The following is a 23,447-nucleotide window of genomic DNA, read 5'->3' as shown; positions in this document are numbered from 1 at the left end:
TGGAAAGAACGCGGTGTGTATCATTATCATACTGTTGGCTGGAGTACATGTGTGAGCATGGAAATTCATTACTGGCAACGCTGATAAGCTCACAGTGTGAGCTAAAAAAAGCTTTTAAAAGTTTTTTCTTTATCTTTCTTCCCTAGTATTTCACTTACATTACCTATTCAAGTCACCACAAATCACTGTCTTTAGTTTCAAGATATGTCGGGGAATAACTTCAGTAGCATCTTACTAAAAGCACCATTTTGGCATTCGTCCTAATTCATTCAGGCAAACAGCACAGCTGGACTGGATCTAAAAATGGTCCCTCTCAAGTTACAAACCAAGTGACTGCTGAGGCAATTTATGAACTTTTTGCCCTCTTCATCGGTGCATTTATTCTGTTGTATTTACCATCCTGCCATAGTACAGTGAATAAATAAATAAATAAATCACTTGCTACACTTACAACTGAAGTTGAAAGTAATGTACACTCATGAGAAATAAATGGATACTAATTCATCGTATGTTTGCAGTAGAAGTAGATGCTTGGAATACTTCCTTACTGTGAATCCCATTGAACACAACTAAATTTTGCTGTGAACTTATTAATGCCTACTTTATTTTTTGTTCCGGAGTGGTAATTCTACAGTGTATAATTATTTGTTGAATACTAAAGGTCTATTATGCCCAACAGAAAAAGAGTAATAATTGTATAATTGGACAAAATTAGATACAGCAAACAAAATTTTATTTTTACCCTCCAAGTTAAGCAGTTATAAAAATAAGATATAACATATTTGTCTTAAAAAAATACTGTGAAAACATAACAAAATAACAATTTCAGGACTCCCTGTACAAGGAATGTGAGGAAATTCACAATTCACTAAACACGAATGTAACAGGTTTTAATGTTACAACAGTACTTCTTTATCGTTACTTTCACTTTCTCCGTGCAATAGTTTGCTGCACTGAAGATGGTCCTCTCATTGCTTATTTCCTTTCCTTTCTCTTGCTTGCCTCCTCTTTGCCAGATATATGATCCAGAAAAATCCTATCAAATTTGCGAAAAGCACTCTCAACTGCAAAGAAAAGAATCTCAATCAGCTTCAATTGACAATTTCCATCAGTGAAAGGTACTAAGCACAACATTAAATACCAGATATATACTGCTGTTTAGTTTATCATCTTTTTAAACAGTAATTATTTATAAAGGGTGGTTGTTACTGCAAAACTGTGTATTTTTGAGGGAAAAATGCAACTTCCTAGCAGAAGTAATTTGGAAAAAAAGTGGAAATGCCAGGGGATTCATACTTATGACAGAATTGTGGAGGTTACATGTTTTATGATACCAAGTCCTTCCTTTAATGGTTCCAAATGGATGTATTTAAATTGGGTAAGGCTATTATCTACTGCTAGATAAAGTTAACTATGCTGATTTTGCATGAGGGTGAAAATGCTTTGCCACTTTTTTATTCATTTATATTGTTTAAAAGAATAAGTATATAATAAATGAAACTACTGTCCACCAGCACATTTGGAAGCAGATGAAGGCACTCATAAACATTGTGACTGTCGCAATAAATGGTTCATGAATAGGTTACATATGTCATGTTAAGGCAAATTAATTTGGTACATAATCTGCTCTCAAAGCCAATGACATTGTAAAAGAAAATTGGCATGTCAACAGGCTCAAAGTGGGCATAACTGTACACAATAACCTTAAGACTTTCATAAATAATCATGTATGGCTACAATTCTACAATCAAATCTTGTTTAAATGGTTGCTGAGCCATGGTTCCTGAATTTGAGTATCAGTGCTCTGGTGCCGAGATTGCAAGTGCTATGGTGGCAACAACAATGAAAAAATTATGTTTAAGCCATTTACCCCTGCATCCATCTCTAAGAACTACTATCAATCTAAAGAATCCACACAGTGTCACTAGAAACCATTTATACTTTCCACTGCCATATCTGCAAAATATTGTCCAGCAACATGTTATTCCAATTACTCAGCTATTCATATGGATTCGTGTATAAAATATGATAAGTTCGTAGGCATGTTGTAAACGAGCACAAAAATGCTACTACTGGAGCAGAAAAAAGACAAATATGCTTCTGTTTAGTTAGTTAGTTACGTGTTCCATTGATTAGTAGCATGGAAAAACCGTTATGATGTGGAACGTATCAAATTCACAAGAACTGCACACAGGAAACAAGTTTTTTTTTTCTCCTTATACCTAAATATTTCTATTATCTATCCCATTCCCTTAAATGGCACAAAATGCATATATTATATCTCCAGATTCATTTACTCATATTCAAGAATTCATCTATGGTATAGGAGTTGTCAAGGAGGTAGGATTTCAATTTGTTTTTGAAACTATTACTGCTGTCTTCAGACATTTTATTTCATCCGATAATTTATCAAAAAGTTTTATAGCAGCATATTTTACCCCCAGGTTGAGTAAAGGATAGTGTAGGTCTTTCTTTTTTCTGGTATTGTAATCGTGAATGTCGCTGTTGATTTTAAACTGGTCCACGTTGTTGAGAAAAAATTTCATTACTGAGTAAATGTACTGTGAAGCAGTTGTAAGAATTCCTAACCTTTTAAACAGATGCCTACAAGATGTGCGAGTATGGACCCCACACATTACTCAAACTTTTGCAGTGAATACCTTTTGCCTAGGTGTTGAGTTGCCCCAGAATATTATTCCATATGACATCAGAGAGTGGAAGTATGCAAAGTATGTTAGCTTACTACTTTCTACATCCTCAAAATTGGCAATTATTCTGATTCCAAAAGTTGCTGAACCTAGTCGCTTTAGGAGATCTAAAATATGGCTTTTCCAATTAAGATTCTCATCTATACGTACACCCAAAAACTTAGTATGCTCTACCCTGGCTACTGACTTCTTTGATGTGTTACGTTTATTGAAGGAATTATACTTTTTGCAGCAGAAAATTGGATGTACTGGTGTTTTTTCAAAGTTTAGAACAACCCCATTCGCAGAAAACCAATTAATAACTTTTCCAAAGACCCTATTTGTATCATTTTCTATCGGACTTTCTTTTACGGGATTAATAATTATGCTTGTATCATCAGCAAACAGTGTCAGTTCAGCATCTTGTTTCACATAAGAAGGGAGGTCATTCACATATATCAAGAACAGGAGGGGACCCATGATCGAACCTTGTGGAACACATAATGTAATTTCACCCCAGTAAGATGAAGTGGGAAACTCCTCTGAATCACTTGAAGCATATAAAGAGACTTTTTGCTTCCTGTTCTGTGGATATGACTTAAACCACTCATATGCTGTTCCATTTATACCATAGAATTGTAATTTCTCTAACATAATGTCATGGTTCACACAATCAAATGCTTTGGATAAGTCACAGAATATTCCTACTGGTGACACTTTACTATTTAAAGACTCTATTATGTGGACAGTGAAATTGTATATTGCTGTATCAGTGGAACAGCATTTCTGCGAACTGTGATTTACTCAGTATCCCATTACTGTTGAAATGGCTAACCACTCTTGAGTACATTACTTTCTCAAAATTTTTTGAAGATGCTCATTATACACATCTTCCCAGTTTACATTTCCTAAACTTTCCCTGAAGTGATATATAGATACCAGGTTGAGTGCCTTCAGACTTTTATTTAATGGTTTCTGAAGAGTATGCCCTGTTAGGTTTTGTAAGTTAAGCAGTTGTGCATCATGGTCAGATAATACATTTACCACAGGGAAAGCACGTGTTTGTTCTACATCCTCTTGCTGTACAAATACATTATCTATTAGAGTACTACTGTCCTGAGCTATAAGTGTAGGGAAATTGATCACTGATTCCAAGTTATATGTTGTTAACAACACTTCTAGTTCACTTTTCTTATCAGAATTGCTTAGAAAGTTAACAATGAAATCACCACACTTCTTCTTTTTGACTGATTTAAAAGTGGTGTACAGCTGCCTTATTCTATATTCCTAACTCACTGTCATTATTCTTTGTGTCTGTCAGTCATTGTCTTCTCTGCCAAAGCCACAGTCCCCTTGGTCCTGACCTACTATTACAGTCTCTTCTTGCTGTCACTGTCTCCATCTTGCTATCTCTTACTGCTAATATCTCACACCTTCCCTCCTTGCTGTCTCTTCCCACTGTCTCTGTCTCTCTCTTCCTCATTGTTGAGAATTCACTTTCTCTTTATTCCTCCCCCTTGGCAGTCTCCTTCACTCTTTGCCTAACACAGTTCTGTCACTAAGTCTGTCTCCTCTTCCTCTCACACTGCCTTTGTCTCCTTTGCTCTACATTGTCTACTATCTTCCAGTATTTATAACTTTTCCATCTCTTTGCCACAGCCACTGTCTTCTTCTCTCTCAGTGTAAAAAAAGGATGAATATCTTCACATGACCAATTTTTGGGAAGGCAGAATGAGGCAACTGGTACCCCACTTTTCAGTTGGAATCTTTTAAACAAACAGGAACATATTCACATTTTTGCGCTCCAACAGGAACATTTTTTCACTGGTTCTCTTCCTTTCCCTGCTGCAGTAGAGCATTTAACTCCTATGAAAAGAAATCTATTCGCCAGTAAAATTTAGATTGTGTACTTATGTGCAAACGAAAAAAACACAAAACTAATTTTGTGCCTCAAACCACATTTTATGTGCAAAAAAAAAAATAAATAAATAAATAAATAAATAAATAAATATATATATATAATGGAAGGAAACATTCCACGTGGGAAAAATTATATATAAAAACAAAGATGAGGTGACTTACCGAACAAAAACGCTGGCAGGTCGATAGACACACAAACAAACACAAACATACACACAAAATTCAAGCTTTCGCAACAAATTGTTGCCTCATCAGGAAAGAGGGAAGGAGAGGGGAAGACGAAAGGAAGTGGGTTTTAAAGGAGAGGGTAAGGAGTCATTCCAATCCCGGGAGCGGAAAGACTTACCTTAGGGGGAAAAAAGGACAGGTATACACTCGCACACACGCACATATCCATCCACACATACAGACACAAGCAGACATATTTAAAGACAAAGAGTTTGGGCAGAGATGTCAGTCGAGGCAGAAGTGTAGAGGCAAAGAAGTTGTTGAAAGACAGGTGAGGTATGAGTGGCGGCAACTTGAAATTAGCGGAGATTGAGGCCTGGCGGATGACGAGAAGAGAGGATGTACTGAAGGGCAAGTTCCCATCTCCGGAGTTCGGATAGGTTGGTGTTGGTGGGAAGTATCCAGATAACCCGGACGGTGTAACACTGTGCCAAGATGTGCTGGCCGTGCACCAAGGCATGTTTAGCCACAGGGTGATCCTCATTACCAACAAACACTGTCTGCCTGTGTCCATTCATGCGAATGGACAGTTTGTTGCTGGTCATTCCCACATAGAATGCGTCACAGTGTAGGCAGGTCAGTTGGTAAATCACGTGGGTGCTTTCACACGTGGCTCTGCCTTTGATCGTGTACACCTTCCGGGTTACAGGACTGGAGTAGGTGGTGGTGGGAGGGTGCATGGGACAGGTTTTGCATCGGGGGCGGTTACAAGGATAGGAGCCAGAGGGTAGGGAAGGTGGTTTGGGGATTTCATAGGGATGAACTAACAGGTTACGAAGGTTAGGTGGACGGCGGAATGACACTCTTGGCGGAGTGGGGAGGATTTCATGAAGGATGGATCTCATTTCAGGGCAGGATTTGAGGAAGTCGTATCCCTGCTGGAGAGCCACATTCAGAGTCTGGTCCAGTCCCGGAAAGTATCCTGTCACAAGTGGGGCACTTTTGTGGTTCTTCTGTGGGGGATTCTGGGTTTGAGGGGACGAGGAAGTGGCTCTGGTTATTTGCTTCTGTACCAGGTCGGGAGGGTAGTTGCGGGATGCGAAAGCTGTTTTCAGGTTGTTGGTGTAATGATTCAGGGATTCCGGACTGGAGCAGATTCGTTTGCCACGAAGACCTAGGCTGTAGGGAAGGGACCGTTTGATGTGGAATGGGTGGCAGCTGTCATAATGGAGGTACTGTTGCTTGTTGGTGGGTTTGATGTGGACGGACGTGTGAAGTTGGCCATTGGACAGGTGGAGGTCAACGTCAAGGAAAGTGGCATGGGATTTGGAGTAGGACCAGGTGAAACTGATGGAACCAAAGGAGTTGAGGTTGGAGAGGAAATTCTGGAGTTCTTCTTCACTGTGAGTCCAGATCATGAAGATGTCATCAATAAATCTGTACCAAACTTTGGGTTGGCAGACTTGGGTAACCAAGAAGGCTTCCTCTAAGCGACCCATGAATAGGTTGGCGTACGAGGGGGCCATCCTGGTACCCATGGCTGTTCCCTTTAATTGTTGGTATGTCTGGCCTTCAAAAGTGAAGAAGTTGTGGGTCAGGATGAAGCTGGCTAAGGTGATGAGGAAAGAGGTTTTAGGTAGGGTGGCAGGTGATCGGCGTGAAAGGAAATGCTCCATCGCAGCGAGGCCCTGGACATGCGGAATATTTGTGTATAAGGACGTGGCATCAATGGTTACAAGGATGGTTTCCGGGGGTAACAGATTGGGTAAGGATTCCAGGCGTTCAAGGAAGTGGTTGGTGTCCTTGATGAAGGATGGGAGACTGCATGTAATGGGTTGAAGGTGTTGATCTACGTAGGCAGAGATACGTTCTGTGGGGGCTTGGTAACCAGCTACAATGGGGCGGCCGGGATGATTGGGTTTGTGGATTTTAGGAAGAAGGTAGAAGGTAGGGGTGCGGGGTGTCGGTGGGGTCAGGAGGTTGATGGAGTCAGGTGAAAGGTTTTGCAGGGGGCCTAAGGTTCTGAGGATTCCTTGAAGCTCCGCCTGGACATCGGGAATGGGGTTACCTTGGCAAACTTTGTATGTGGTGTTGTCTGAAAGCTGACGCAGTCCCTCAGCCACATACTCCCGACGATCAAGTACCACGGTCGTGGAACCCTTGTCCGCCGGAAGAATGACGATGGATCGGTCAGCCTTCAGATCACGGATAGCCTGGGCTTCAGCAGTGGTGATGTTGGGTGTAGGATTAAGGTTTTTTAAGAAGGATTGAGATGCAAGGCTGGAAGTCAGAAATTCCTGGAAGGTTTGGAGAGGGTGATTTTGAGGAAGAGGAGGTGGGTCCCGCTGTGACGGAGGACGGAACTGTTCCAGGCAGGGTTCAATTTGGATGGTGTCTTGAGGAGTCGGATCATCAGGAGTAGGATTAGGATCATTTTTCTTCGTGGCAAAGTGATACTTCCAGCAGAGAGTACGAGTGTAGGACAGTAAATCTTTGACGAGGGCTGTTTGGTTGAATCTGGGACTGGGGCTGAAGGTGAGGCCTTTGGATAGGACAGAGGTTTCGGATTGGGAGAGAGGTTTGGAGGAAAGGTTAACTACTGAATTAGGGTGTTGTAGTTCCAGATTGTGTTGATCGGAATTTTGAGGTTTTGGAGGGAGTGGAGCTGGAAGTGGGAGATTGAGTAGATGGGAGAGACTGGGTTTGTGTGCAATGAGAGGAGGTTGAGGTTTGCTGGAAAGGTTGTGAAGGGTGAGTGAGTTGCCTTTCCGGAGGTGGGAAACCAGGAGATTGGATAGTTTTTTGAGGTGGAGGGTGGCATGCTGTTCTAATTTACGGTTGGCCTGTAGGAGGATGCTCTGGACAGCCGGTGTGGATGTGGGAGAGGAAAGATTAAGGACTTTTATTAAGGATAGGAGTTGACGGGTGTGTTCATTGGCTGAGTTGATGTGTAGGTGAAGGATTAGGTGGGTGAGGGCAATGGATTGTTCAGTTTGGAACTGGTATAGGGACTGATGGAAGGAAGGGTTGCAGCCAGAGATGGGAACTTTAAGTGTGAGGCCTTTGGGGGTGATGCCAAATGTCAGACAAGCCTGAGAAAATAGAATATGGGAGTGTAATCTGGCTAGGGCGAAGGCATGTTTGCGGAGGGAATGTAAATAAAACTTAATGGGGTCATTGTGGGGGTGTTGTGAGGGTGACATGGTATTAGAAGGTGGAAAGTATTAACATGAGGTGAAATGAAAATGAAAATAAAAATATATGGGGAGAGATAAAGGTGAAACGGAAAGAAACAGGAGATCTGGAATGAAAAAAGGCGAAAAGGTGTTGGTTACAGCTGGGCTATGTTGGACTTGGGTTGGTAGACAACGATGTGTATAAAGGTTAGGTGGTTGTGTTGCCGCCAAAACACGTTAAAGGACGCAGAAATTCGGGAAAATTTCGAAAAAACTGCGTGTGGTATATTAAAAGGAGTGGTATTGTGGTGGCAGATTATGAAAATGAGACTAACAATTGTCTGACGAAGAAATAATCGCGTTAAAACCTGTGGGAAGCGGCTAAAAATGATCAGTGGTGTGGGAAAAACGGAAATGGAAATAAAGCGAAAGTTATTAGAACTGGCCGAAATGGTTGTTTAAAAGGTGAAAGGAGCTGTTTGTGAACTAGAAACGGTGGATATTATAGCGGCGGTAGTGCTGAAAGCGGCAAAAAATTTTTTTGGTTATGGTTTGGAAGTGGGTTACGCATTATTGAGTATATATATAGGCGGGATAAAATAGTATAGCAGATTACGGTAAAAAGGAGAAGGTGAATACAAAGTGAAACTACTGGCAAAAACAGAAAGAGGAAAATAAGACGACAGAAAAGATTTCGAAATGCAACAGTGACAATAACAAACGTAATTGTTGGATTCAAATTAATGATATCAATATAATGGAAGGAAACATTCCACGTGGGAAAAATTATATATAAAAACAAAGATGAGGTGACTTACCGAACAAAAACGCTGGCAGGTCGATAGACACACAAACAAACACAAACATACACACAAAATTCAAGCTTTCGCAACAAATTGTTGCCTCATCAGGAAAGAGGGAAGGAGAGGGGAAGACGAAAGGAAGTGGGTTTTAAAGGAGAGGGTAAGGAGTCATTCCAATCCCGGGAGCGGAAAGACTTACCTTAGGGGGAATCATTACACCAACAACCTGAAAACAGCTTTCGCATCCCGCAACTACCCTCCCGACCTGGTACAGAAGCAAATAACCAGAGCCACTTCCTCGTCCCCTCAAACCCAGAATCCCCCACAGAAGAACCACAAAAGTGCCCCACTTGTGACAGGATACTTTCCGGGACTGGACCAGACTCTGAATGTGGCTCTCCAGCAGGGATACGACTTCCTCAAATCCTGCCCTGAAATGAGATCCATCCTTCATGAAATCCTCCCCACTCCGCCAAGAGTGTCATTCCGCCGTCCACCTAACCTTCGTAACCTGTTAGTTCATCCCTATGAAATCCCCAAACCACCTTCCCTACCCTCTGGCTCCTATCCTTGTAACCGCCCCCGATGCAAAACCTGTCCCATGCACCCTCCCACCACCACCTACTCCAGTCCTGTAACCCGGAAGGTGTACACGATCAAAGGCAGAGCCACGTGTGAAAGCACCCACGTGATTTACCAACTGACCTGCCTACACTGTGACGCATTCTATGTGGGAATGACCAGCAACAAACTGTCCATTCGCATGAATGGACACAGGCAGACAGTGTTTGTTGGTAATGAGGATCACCCTGTGGCTAAACATGCCTTGGTGCACGGCCAGCACATCTTGGCACAGTGTTACACCGTCCGGGTTATCTGGATACTTCCCACCAACACCAACCTATCCGAACTCCGGAGATGGGAACTTGCCCTTCAGTACATCCTCTCTTCTCGTCATCCGCCAGGCCTCAATCTCCGCTAATTTCAAGTTGCCGCCACTCATACCTCACCTGTCTTTCAACAACTTCTTTGCCTCTACACTTCTGCCTCGACTGACATCTCTGCCCAAACTCTTTGTCTTTAAATATGTCTGCTTGTGTCTGTATGTGTGGATGGATATGTGCGTGTGTGCGAGTGTATACCTGTCCTTTTTTCCCCCTAAGGTAAGTCTTTGCGCTCCCGGGATTGGAATGACTCCTTACCCTCTCCTTTAAAACCCACTTCCTTTCGTCTTCCCCTCTCCTTCCCTCTTTCCTGATGAGGCAACAATTTGTTGCGAAAGCTTGAATTTTGTGTGTATGTTTGTGTTTGTTTGTGTGTCTATCGACCTGCCAGCGTTTTTGTTCGGTAAGTCACCTCATCTTTGTTTTTATATATAATTTTTCCCACGTGGAATGTTTCCTTCCATTATATTGATATCATTAATTTGAATCCAACAATTACGTTTGTTATTGTCACTGTTGCATTTCGAAATCTTTTCTGTCGTCTTATTTTCCTCTTTCTGTTTTTGCCAGTAGTTTCACTTTGTATTCACCTTCTCCTTTTTACCGTAATCTGCTATACTATTTTATCCCGCCTATATATATACTCAATAATGCGTAACCCACTTCCAAACCATAACCAAAAAAATTTTTTGCCGCTTTCAGCACTACCGCCGCTATAATATCCACCGTTTCTAGTTCACAAACAGCTCCTTTCACCTTTTAAACAACCATTTCGGCCAGTTCTAATAACTTTCGCTTTATTTCCATTTCCGTTTTTCCCACACCACTGATCATTTTTAGCCGCTTCCCACAGGTTTTAACGCGATTATTTCTTCGTCAGACAATTGTTAGTCTCATTTTCATAATCTGCCACCACAATACCACTCCTTTTAATATACCACACGCAGTTTTTTCGAAATTTTCCCGAATTTCTGCGTCCTTTAACGTGTTTTGGCGGCAACACAACCACCTAACCTTTATACACATCGTTGTCTACCAACCCAAGTCCAACATAGCCCAGCTGTAACCAACACCTTTTCGCCTTTTTTCATTCCAGATCTCCTGTTTCTTTCCGTTTCACCTTTATCTCTCCCCATATATTTTTATTTTCATTTTCATTTCACCTCATGTTAATACTTTCCACCTTCTAATACCATGTCACCCTCACAACACCCCCACAATGACCCCATTAAGTTTTATTTACATTCCCTCCGCAAACATGCCTTCGCCCTAGCCAGATTACACTCCCATATTCTATTTTCTCAGGCTTGTCTGACATTTGGCATCACCCCCAAAGGCCTCACACTTAAAGTTCCCATCTCTGGCTGCAACCCTTCCTTCCATCAGTCCCTATACCAGTTCCAAACTGAACAATCCATTGCCCTCACCCACCTAATCCTTCACCTACACATCAACTCAGCCAATGAACACACCCGTCAACTCCTATCCTTAATAAAAGTCCTTAATCTTTCCTCTCCCACATCCACACCGGCTGTCCAGAGCATCCTCCTACAGGCCAACCGTAAATTAGAACAGCATGCCACCCTCCACCTCAAAAAACTATCCAATCTCCTGGTTTCCCACCTCCGGAAAGGCAACTCACTCACCCTTCACAACCTTTCCAGCAAACCTCAACCTCCTCTCATTGCACACAAACCCAGTCTCTCCCATCTACTCAATCTCCCACTTCCAGCTCCACTCCCTCCAAAACCTCAAAATTCCGATCAACACAATCTGGAACTACAACACCCTAATTCAGTAGTTAACCTTTCCTCCAAACCTCTCTCCCAATCCGAAACCTCTGTCCTATCCAAAGGCCTCACCTTCAGCCCCAGTCCCAGATTCAACCAAACAGCCCTCGTCAAAGATTTACTGTCCTACACTCATACTCTCTGCTGGAAGTATCACTTTGCCACGAAGAAAAATAATCCTAATCCTACTCCTGATGATCCGACTCCTCAAGACACCATCCAAATTGAACCCTGCCTGGAACAGTTCCGTCCTCCGTCACAGCGGGACCCACCTCCTCTTCCTCAAAATCACCCTCTCCAAACCTTCCAGGAATTTCTGACTTCCAGCCTTGCATCTCAATCCTTCTTAAAAAACCTTAATCCTACACCCAACATCACCACTGCTGAAGCCCAGGCTATCCGTGATCTGAAGGCTGACCGATCCATCGTCATTCTTCCGGCGGACAAGGGTTCCACGACCGTGGTACTTGATCGTCGGGAGTATGTGGCTGAGGGACTGCGTCAGCTTTCAGACACCACCACATACAAAGTTTGCCAAGGTAACCCCATTCCCGATGTCCAGGCGGAGCTTCAAGGAATCCTCAGAACCTTAGGCCCCCTGCAAAACCTTTCACCTGACTCCATCAACCTCCTGACCCCACCGACACCCCGCACCCCTACCTTCTACCTTCTTCCTAAAATCCACAAACCCAATCATCCCGGCCGCCCCATTGTAGCTGGTTACCAAGCCCCCACAGAACGTATCTCTGCCTACGTAGATCAACACCTTCAACCCATTACATGCAGTCTCCCATCCTTCATCAAGGACACCAACCACTTCCTTGAACGCCTGGAATCCTTACCCAATCTGTTACCCCCGGAAACCATCCTTGTAACCATTGATGCCACGTCCTTATACACAAATATTCCGCATGTCCAGGGCCTCGCTGCGATGGAGCATTTCCTTTCACGCCGATCACCTGCCACCCTACCTAAAACCTCTTTCCTCATCACCTTAGCCAGCTTCATCCTGACCCACAACTTCTTCACTTTTGAAGGCCAGACATACCAACAATTAAAGGGAACAGCCATGGGTACCAGGATGGCCCCCTCGTACGCCAACCTATTCATGGGTCGCTTAGAGGAAGCCTTCTTGGTTACCCAAGTCTGCCAACCCAAAGTTTGGTACAGATTTATTGATGACATCTTCATGATCTGGACTCACAGTGAAGAAGAACTCCAGAATTTCCTCTCCAACCTCAACTCCTTTGGTTCCATCAGTTTCACCTGGTCCTACTCCAAATCCCATGCCACTTTCCTTGACGTTGACCTCCACCTGTCCAATGGCCAACTTCACACGTCCGTCCACATCAAACCCACCAACAAGCAACAGTACCTCCATTATGACAGCTGCCACCCATTCCACATCAAACGGTCCCTTCCCTACAGCCTAGGTCTTCGTGGCAAACGAATCTGCTCCAGTCCGGAATCCCTGAATCATTACACCAACAACCTGAAAACAGCTTTCGCATCCCGCAACTACCCTCCCGACCTGGTACAGAAGCAAATAACCAGAGCCACTTCCTCGTCCCCTCAAACCCAGAATCCCCCACAGAAGAACCACAAAAGTGCCCCACTTGTGACAGGATACTTTCCGGGACTGGACCAGACTCTGAATGTGGCTCTCCAGCAGGGATACGACTTCCTCAAATCCTGCCCTGAAATGAGATCCATCCTTCATGAAATCCTCCCCACTCCGCCAAGAGTGTCATTCCGCCGTCCACCTAACCTTCGTAACCTGTTAGTTCATCCCTATGAAATCCCCAAACCACCTTCCCTACCCTCTGGCTCCTATCCTTGTAACCGCCCCCGATGCAAAACCTGTCCCATGCACCCTCCCACCACCACCTACTCCAGTCCTGTAACCCGGAAGGTGTACACGATCAAAGGCAGAGCCACGTGTGAAAGCACCCACGTGATTTACCAACTGACCTGCCTACACTGTGACGCATTCTATGTGGGAATGACCAGCAACAAACTGTCCATTCGCATGAATGGACACAGGCAGACAGTGTTTGTTGGTAATGAGGATCACCCTGTGGCTAAACATGCCTTGGTGCACGGCCAGCACATCTTGGCACAGTGTTACACCGTCCGGGTTATCTGGATACTTCCCACCAACACCAACCTATCCGAACTCCGGAGATGGGAACTTGCCCTTCAGTACATCCTCTCTTCTCGTCATCCGCCAGGCCTCAATCTCCGCTAATTTCAAGTTGCCGCCACTCATACCTCACCTGTCTTTCAACAACTTCTTTGCCTCTACACTTCTGCCTCGACTGACATCTCTGCCCAAACTCTTTGTCTTTAAATATGTCTGCTTGTGTCTGTATGTGTGGATGGATATGTGCGTGTGTGCGAGTGTATACCTGTCCTTTTTTCCCCCTAAGGTAAGTCTTTCCGCTCCCGGGATTGGAATGACTCCTTACCCTCTCCTTTAAAACCCACTTCCTTTCGTCTTCCCCTCTCCTTCCCTCTTTCCTGATGAGGCAACAATTTGTTGCGAAAGCTTGAATTTTGTGTGTATGTTTGTGTTTGTTTGTGTGTCTATCGACCTGCCAGCGTTTTTGTTCGGTAAGTCACCTCATCTTTGTTTTTATATATAAATAAATATATATATGCATGTGCTTCTGTATTACAAAATGGGGTTCCCAGATGATAATGGAGACACTTTACAGCATATTTCTCTGTGCTATGTCACTTTATAAACTATGTTTTCGGCTCACATCAGATTTTACGTATACAAGTAGGGTAACTTTCAGCCTCCATATCTCGAAAGTAGACAAAGCTATGAAGAAAATTTTAACGGTTGTTTGAGATCAAGATCTTAGGAATACAAATACAGCCATTTACTGTGCATAGCAGTCTCGGAATATGTGGCTTGGTTTTGGTACCCAAAAAACAAGTTTTTGGGGTATTTCTCACTAATGAATAAAGATTTTTGAAAACAGGGACATGTCTCTTCCAGATAAATACCTAGAGAACATAGAGTTAAAATTTGAGCAATTTGCTTTGCTTGTTTATTATCTAGATTTTGCCTTGTACCAGATTTTATGAGTAGAAGTAGAGTACTTTAAACCCCTGTAGCTTGGAAACAGATAAAGATATCAAGAAAATTTTCAAGTCATTCAGGATCGGACCTTAGGAATATATCATGAAAATTTCAGCCATTTGCTGTATATAGCCATCTTGGAATCCTCAGCTGGGTTTTGGTGACAGTGAAAGCATAGTAAAAAAGACCCTTTTTGTGGGTTTTCTGAGGAACTGCCCATGAACTAATGGTGCTTCCATAAGTCCCACCATGCCCACTACAGACCACATAAAAAGAAAAGTGTGTAATATTCATATTTTGACTCTGCACTGTAGGATAATGATATTAAAACAACCCTTCTGTTGGGTATATAAATAGTCCCAAGCCCAAGGGCTAGCCAAAAAATTTGACCCTACCTTTTTATCACCTGAACTATGAGCACTGGAAAATCTAGTTTTTATTTGCGACGTTTTGGAACATATGCATGCTGTCGCATCAATCACCTCTACTCATAAATTATATCACACTGAACTTACAAATGTTAGTGTAATTCAGTATTAACCTATCCAGTTACATCATCACCTATTACTAATTATCTCCATGGGTAACCAACTACTAACAAGGGAAACCATAACTCTCATTTAAATCAACCAACCATCACATATTCACAGACATTCAAATCAGTATTGCCAGAATAATTTTTCGACACCTGAGCCATTATACACAAATCAAAAAAAGTTTTGCATCACCTCAGTTCTGACAGTTCCGGAACCTGTACAGAAAATTGAAATAAAAATCAACATAAACTTCATTTCTGCCCTTTTTATTGCTCATGAAAACCACACACTGCATGTTGTACCACCATACAGTGAGACCTTCAGAGGTGGTGGTCCAGATTGCTATATACACCAGTGCCTCTAATACCCAGTAGCACATCCTCTTGCACTGATGCATGCCTGTATTCATCGTGGCATACTATCCACAAGTTCATCAAGGCACTGTTGGTCCAGATTCTCCCACTCCCCAATGGCGATTTGGCGCAGATCCCTCAGAGTGGTTGGTGGGTCACATCGTCCATAAACAGCCCTTTTCAATCTACCCCAGGCATGTTCAATAGGGTTCATGTCTGGGGAACATGGTGGCCACTCTAGTCGAGCGATGTCGTTACCCTGAAGGAAGTCATTCACAAGATGTGTGCAATGGGGGCGCGAATTGTTGTCCGTAAAGACAAATGCCTTGCCAATATGGTTGCACTATCGGTTGGAGGATGGGAGTCGTGTATTGTACAGCCATTATGGCGCCTTCCATGACCATCAGCAGTGTAGGTTGGCCCAACATAATGCCATCCCCAAACAGCAGTGAACCTCCACCTTGTTGCACTCACTGGACAGTGTGTCTAAGGTGTTCAGCCTGACCAGGTTGCCTCCAAACACGTCTCTGACGATTGGCTGGTTGAAGGCATATGCAACACTCACTGGTCCATTCGGCATATTGTTGGGTCCATCTGTACTGCGATGCATGGTGTCATGGTTGCAAAGATGGACCTCATCATGGACATCGGGAGTGAAGTTGCACGTCATGCAGCCTATTGCGCATAGTTTGAGTCATAACACGACGTCCTATGGCTGCACAAAAAGCATTATTCAAGATGGTGGTGTTGCTGCCAGGATTCCTCCGAACCATAATCCTAGGTAGCGGTCATCCACTACAGTAGCAGCCCTTGGATGGCGTGAGTGAGGCATGTCATTGACAGTTCCTGTCTCTCTGTATCTCCTCCATGTCCAAACATCACTTTGGTTCACTCCGAGACGCCTGGACACTTTGCTTGTTGAGAGCCCTTCCTGGCACAAAGTAACAATGCAGTCACAATCAAACTGTGGTATTGACCATCTAGGCATGGTTGAACTACAGACAACATGAGCCGTGTACCTAATTCCTAGTGAAATGACTGGAACTGATTGGCTGTTGGACCCCCTCCATCTAATAGGCGCTGCTCTTGTATGGTTGTTTATATCTCTGGGTGGGTTTAGTGACATCTCTGAACAGTCAAAGGGACTGTGTCTGTGATACAATATCTACAGTCAACGTCAATCTTCAGGAGTTGTGGGAACTGGGGTGATGCACAAATTTTTTTTGGTGTGTGTACATATATTATTATAATGTCTATTCCATTCTCCCGATATTTCCTCTGCAAGTGAAGGGTAATAATGTACTGGAATCATCATTTCCTCCTCCACCCCACCCCACATCCACTACTCCTATCCCATTTGCAGATGGTTTATGGGAGTAAAAGATTTCATTTTACTGTCATGATTTTTAAGTAAAATAAAAGTTAGCTAAAGTAATACTTCTTAATTTGTGTTGGAATGTGGCCTTTCAGAATTTTTAATGTCTGTATGATGCACAGGGAATTTTCCATGTAGTCTTCCACTGGAGTTTGTGAACTTGGATAGATAAAAATCTACTCACCAAGTGGTGCCAAAACAGGCACATAAAACAAGGTTATAATTATGCAAATTATAATCAGGCACAATTATAATCTCCTTTTATGTGCGTGTTCTGCCACCACTTGGCGAGTAGATTCTTTTATCTATCCAATTACATTATATGTCAAAAACTGATTTGTTTTCATTGTAGTTTGTGAGATTTCAGTGATACTATGTGTGGACTAAACAACCCATGATGAAATGGCAGGTACTCTTTGAATCATATCTACAACTCCTATTAGTGAAACTTGGTAATACGTAAGAATTCATTGAACAAGGTATTCTAAGTGACCTTGTTTATGAGTAAATTAAATTTCTTCAGAATTCTTCCATTAAGTCTCCGACTAGCATCCATTTTTCACATGGCTATATGTATGTGGCCATTTCATTTTAAACTGGGTGGACATTTCGGGGTACTTGATCATTGTGACTGGTCATCAATTTTGTAATTAAATGATCTTCCACCTTCACAGATTTGGAGAGTGGCAATTCACTGAAAATTCTGACCACTGGCATAGGTAAAATGTCTGAACATCACTGAGTGAAGAATATGGGACACACAACAATGGCCAATACAGCATTAAATCATCATCAAAGACTAATAAGAATCATTTATAACAGTTTTTTCATGCCATACACCTCTTCATGTACTCTGGCAAGGAACAAGAACAGACCACAAATGATCTTAACACAATGAATCTTTCACTGTAGCATAAATTTTAAGACATGATATTCAGTATTCACATGCACTTAAAACATTGTAAACATCTCAGGGCACATACCATAGTGCAAGTCTCATTTTTATGCCACTTTGATACCCTGTATGTCAATGTAGGTAGCTGCCTATTTAGTCAAATATCTCTGCAGATGACCTACTTATAGACCTACAAATGCTGATCAACCATTACAGATCATTTCAAAACAGAAAAATTTAGGCCATTTATACGAAAAATATTTATTTCCATATGTTGTGGAGCACAATACTTCAAATAAAAAACTTTGTGATTGATATTGAAGTGTGTAGAGTGGTAGAGGCTGTATGTCAGCCATCCACAATTCCTTATGAGGAACCTTGTGTCCACTGTGTTGCCTGTTTTACAGGTACATGTGGAGATCTGTACAGACCTGGTTAGACAGGATGGATGGGAGAACCAAACACAGAGTGATTTAGATCGACTGCATGAGCATGCTGCATGCTGTGTTCTAGCTGGCAACACCGCTCCCATCACAAAGGTTAACCAATAACAAAATTACTTCATTCGAACTGTAGAAATGTTGCTCAGTTTCAGGTAATGATATGTGGGAATTTGTAACATTTGAAAGAGCTTCAATCTGCGGGGAACTATAGTTATTCGGGAGAAGTATTATTCCAACATGTGATCACATTATTGTATTTACCTGTAATTGATTTTGTCACTTAGTTGTATAAAGAGATAAGTTTTGATGAATTACCATTGGTGGTACTAATCTTAGATTCAGATACTGCACTACTGTTAACCAAATCCAATTGGCTCTGACGGTGGGTCCATAGATGCGTAGTAGCTGCCCCATGGCTTCATTGTGTGATTTTCCCTAGGAAATAGAAATGAAATACAAAGTAAAAACACATAATAATACATTACTAGTGAAGAATAGGTATTATCTTTGGGAGAAAAGAACTATAGGAAGCTGCATGCTAAATCTTAAGTTCTGAAAATTCAAAATTTAGTCTCTGATAGTTGCAAAAAAGAGGAGGAGGAGGTGTGGAATGGCAGCTCCTGCAATGTTAAACCAAATCCTATTTGAAATCAAGAAGTAACAACATTAAATGGAAGAAGAATCAATTAGTTCAGTTAGTGGTGGAAACTAAGATCACATAGAATGTTTCTTCCTTCGTATGATATATATACAAAATTCAAGCTTTCGCAACCAACGGTTGCTTTCATCAGGAAAAAGGGAAAGACGAAAGGATGTGGGTTTTAGGTAGAGGGTAAGGAGTCATTCCAATCCCGGGAGCGGAAAGACTTACCTTAGGGGCAAAAAAAGGACAGGTATACACTCGCATACACACACATATCCATCTGCACATACACAGACACAAGCAGACACTTGTAAAGGCAAAGGTAAGTCTTTCCACTCCCGGGAATGGAATAACTCCTTACCCTATCCCTAAAACCCACATCCCATCGTCTTTCCCTCTTTCCTGATGAAGCAACCGTTGGTTGCGAAAGCTTGAATTTTGTGTGTATGTTTGTGTTTGTGTGTCTATCAACCTGCCAGCACTTTCGTTTGGTAAGTCACATCATCTTTGTTTTTAGATATGGAACAGTTCTGTCCTCCGTCACAGCGGGACCCACCTCCTCTTCCAGGAATTTCTGACTTCCAGCCTTGCCTCTCAATCCTTCTTAAAAAACCTTAGTCCTACTCCCAACATCACCACTGCTGAAGCCCAAGCTATCCGTGATCTGAAGGCTGACCGTTCCATCCTCATTCTTCCGGCGGACAAGGGTTCCACGACAGTGGTACTTGATCATCGGGAGTATGTGGCTGAGGGACTGCATCAGCTTTCAGACAACACCACATACAAAGTTTGCCAAGGTAATCCCATTCCTGATGTCCAGGCAGAGCTTCAAGGAATCCTCAGAACCTTAGGCCCCCTACAAAACCTTTCACCTGACTCCATCAACCTCCTGACCCCACCGACACCCCACACCCCTTCCTTCTACCTTCTTCCTAAAATTCACAAACCCAATCATCCCGGCCACCCCATTGTAGTTGGTTACCAAGCCCCCACAGAACGTATCTCTGCCTACATAGATCAACACCTTCAACCCATCACATGCAGCCTCCCATCCTTCATCAAAGACACCAACCACTTTCTTGAACGCCTACAATCCTTACCCAGTCTGTTACCCCCGGAAACCATCCTTGTAACCAATGACGCCACTTCCTTATACACAAATATTCCGCACGTCCACGGCCTCACTGCAATGGAGCACTTCCTTTCATGCCAATCAGCTGCCACCCTACCTAAAACATCTTTCCTCATCACCTTAGCCAGCTTCATCCTGACCCACAACTTCTTCACTTTTGAAGGCCAGACATACCAACAATTAAAGGGAACAGCCATGGGTAACAGGATGGCCCCCTCGTACGCCAACCTATTCATGGGTCGCTTAGAGGAAGCCTTCTTTGTTTCCCAGGCCTGCAAACCGAAAGTTTGGTACAGATTTATTGATGACATCTTCATGAACTGGACTCACAGTGAAGAAGAACTCCAGAATTTCCTCTCCAACCTCAACTCCTTTGGTTCCATCAGATTCACCTGGTCGTACTCTAAATCCCATGCCACTTTCCTTGACGTTGACCTCCAACTGTCCAATGGCCAGCTTCACACGTCCGTCCACATCAAACCCACCAACAAGCAACAGTACCTCCATTATGACAGCTGCCACCCATTCCACATCAAACGGTTCCTTCCCTACAGCCTAGGTCTTCGTGGCAAACGAATCTGCTCCAGTCCGGAATCCCTGAACCATTTCACCAACAACCTGAAAACAGCTTTCGCATCCCGCAACTACCCTCCCGACCTGGTACAGAAGCAAATAACCAGAGCCACTTCCTCATCCCTTCAAACCCAGAACCTCCCACAGAAGAACCCCAAAAGTGCCCCATTTGTGACAGGATACTTTCCGGGACTGGATCAGACTCTGAATGTGGCTCTCCACCAGGGATACGACTTCCTCAAATCCTGCCCTGAAATGAGATCCATCCTTCATGAAATCCTCCCCACTCCACCAAGAGTGTCTTTCCGTCGTCCACCTAACCTTTGTAACCTCTTAGTTCATCCCTATGAAATCCCCAAACCACCTTCCCTACCCTCTGGCTCCTACCCTTGTAACCGCCCCCGGTGTAAAACCTGTCCCATGCACCCTCCAACCACCACCTACTCCAGTCCTGCAACCTGCAAGGTGTACACGATCAAAGGCAGAGCCATGTGTGAAAGCACCCACGTGATTTACCAATTGACCTGCCTACACTGTGAAGCTCTCTATGTGGGAATGACCAGCAACAGACTGTCCATTCGTATGAATGGACACAGGCAGACAGTGTTTGTTGACAATGAGGATCACCCTGTGGCTAAACAAGCCTTGGTGCATGGCCAGCACATCTTGGCACAGTGTTACACCGTCCGGGTTATCTGGATACTTCCCACTAACACCAACCTGTCAGAACTCCGGAGATGGGAACTTGCCCTTCAGTATATCCTCTCTTCTCGTTATCCGCCAGGCCTCAACCTCCGCTAATTTCAAGTTGCCGCCGCTCATACCTCACCTGTGTTTCAACAACATCTTTGCCTCTTTACTTCCGCCTTGACTGACATCTCTGCCCAAAGTCTTTGCCTTTACAAATGTCTGCTTGTGTCTGTGTATGTGCGGATTGTGTCTGTGTATGTGCGGATGGATATGTGTGTGTGTGTGTGTGTGTGTGTGTGTGTGTGTGTGTGTGTGTGTGTGTGTGTGGGCGCGCGCGCACGAATTTATACCTGTCCTTTTTTCCCCCTAAGGTAAGTCTTTCCGCTCCCGGGATTGGAATGACTCCTTACCCTCTCCCTTAAAACCCACAGCCTCTCGTCTTTCCCTCTCCTTCCCTCTTTCCTGATGAATCAACCGTTTGTTGCGAAAGCTTGAATTTTGTGTGTATGTTTGTGTTTGTTTGTGTGTCTATCGACCTGCCAGCACTTTTGTTTGGTAAGTCTCATCATATTTGTTTTTAGATATAGTTTTCCCACGTGGAATGTTTCCCTCTATTATATTCATATCATTAATTTGAACCCAACAATTACGTTTGTTATTGTCACTGTTGCATTTCGAAATCTTTTCTGTCATCTTATTTTCTCTTTCTGTTTTTTGCCAGTAGTTTCACTTTGTATTCATCTTCTCCTTTTTACCGTAATCTACTATACAATTTTATCCCGCCAATATATACTCAATAATACGTAATAATACGTAACCCACTTCCAAACCATAACAAAAAAAAAAAAAAAAAAAAAAAAAAAAAAAAAAAAAAAAACAAATTTCCGCTATCAACACTACCGCTGCTATAAAATCCACCGTTTCTAGTTCACAAACAGTTCCTTTCACCTATTAAACAACCAATTCGGCTAGTTCTAATAACTTTTGCTTTATTTCCATTCCCGTTTTTCTCACATCACTGATCATTTTTAGCCACTTCCCACAGGTTTTAACGTCATTATTTCTTCGTCAGACAATTGTTAGCCTCATTTTCATAATCTGCCACCACAAAACCACTCCCTTTAATACATTTACACATAGTTTTTTCGAAATTTTCCAGAATTTCTCCACCCTTTAACGTGTTTTGGCGGCAACACAACCAATTAACCTTTATGCACATCGTTGTCTACCAACCCAAGTTCACCACAGAATCAACATAGCCCAGCTCTAACCAACACGTTTTCGCCTTTTTTCACATCAGATCTCCAGTTGCTTTCTAGTTCACCTTTCTCTCTCCCCATATATTTTTATTTTTATTTTCATTTTCATTTCAGCCTCATGGTACACTTTCCACCTTCTAATACAATGTCACCCTCACAACATCCCAACAACGACCCCATTAAGTTTTATTTACATTTCCTCCGCAGAAATGCCTTCGCCCTATCCAAATTACACTCCCATATTTTATTTTCTCAGGCTTGTCTGACATTTGGCATTACCCCCAAAGGCCTCACACTTAAAGTTCCCATCCCTGGCTGCAACCCTTCTTTCCATCAGTCCCTATACCAGTTCCAAACTGAACAATCCATTGCCCTCACCCACCTAACCCTTCACCTACACATCAACTCAGCCAATGAACACACCCGTCAACTCCTATCCTTAATAAAAGTCCTCAATCTTTCCTCTCCCACATCCACACTGTCTGTTCAGAGCATCCTCCTACAGGCCAACCGCAAATTAGAACAGCATGCCACCCTCCACCTTAAAAAACTATCCAATTTCCTGGTTTCCCACCTTCGGAAAGGCAACTCACTCACCCTTCACAACCTTTCCAGCAAACCTCAACCTCCTCTCATTGCACACAAACCCAGTCTCTCCCATCTGCTCAATCTCCCACTTCCAGCTCCACTCCCTCCAAAACCTCAAAATTCCAATCAACACAATCTGGAACCACAAGACCCTAATTCAGTAGTTAACCTTTCCTCCAAACCTCTCTCCCAATCCAAAACCTCTGTCCTATCCAAAGGCTTCACCTTCAGCCCCACTCCCAGTTTCAACCAAACAGCCCTCGTCAAAGATTTACTGTCCTACACTCGAACTCTCTGCTGGAAATATCACTTTGCCACGAAGAAAAATGATCCTAATCCTACTCCTAATGATCCAACTCCCCAAGACACTATCCAAATTGA

The 23,447-nt window shown here is 43.0% G+C and overlaps 1 protein-coding gene across 6 annotated transcripts in view; it reads right to left on the bottom strand.

Moving 5' to 3' along the window:
* Positions 1 to 711: 711 nt before the first annotated feature.
* Positions 712 to 23,447, bottom strand: part of LOC124796249 (peroxisomal membrane protein 2) — a 75,267-nt gene continuing 52,531 nt past the window's right edge. For all 6 annotated transcript variants that reach the window (XM_047260373.1, XM_047260365.1, XM_047260388.1 and 3 more), the window contains exons 5-6: positions 18,497 to 18,616; positions 712 to 1,064 (exon numbers count right to left, since the gene is read on the bottom strand). In XM_047260373.1, the coding sequence (XP_047116329.1) occupies positions 969 to 1,064; positions 18,497 to 18,616 (216 nt within the window). In that variant the 3' untranslated portion in view covers positions 712 to 968. The remainder of the gene's footprint in view (positions 1,065 to 18,496; positions 18,617 to 23,447) is intronic.

This window comes from Schistocerca piceifrons, chromosome 1, assembly GCF_021461385.2.
Source record: "Schistocerca piceifrons isolate TAMUIC-IGC-003096 chromosome 1, iqSchPice1.1, whole genome shotgun sequence".
NCBI classification, from domain to species: Eukaryota; Metazoa; Arthropoda; class Insecta; order Orthoptera; family Acrididae; genus Schistocerca; species Schistocerca piceifrons.
Note: the sequence above shows the minus strand (reverse complement) of the source record. Positions and strands in the feature narration are given on the sequence as shown.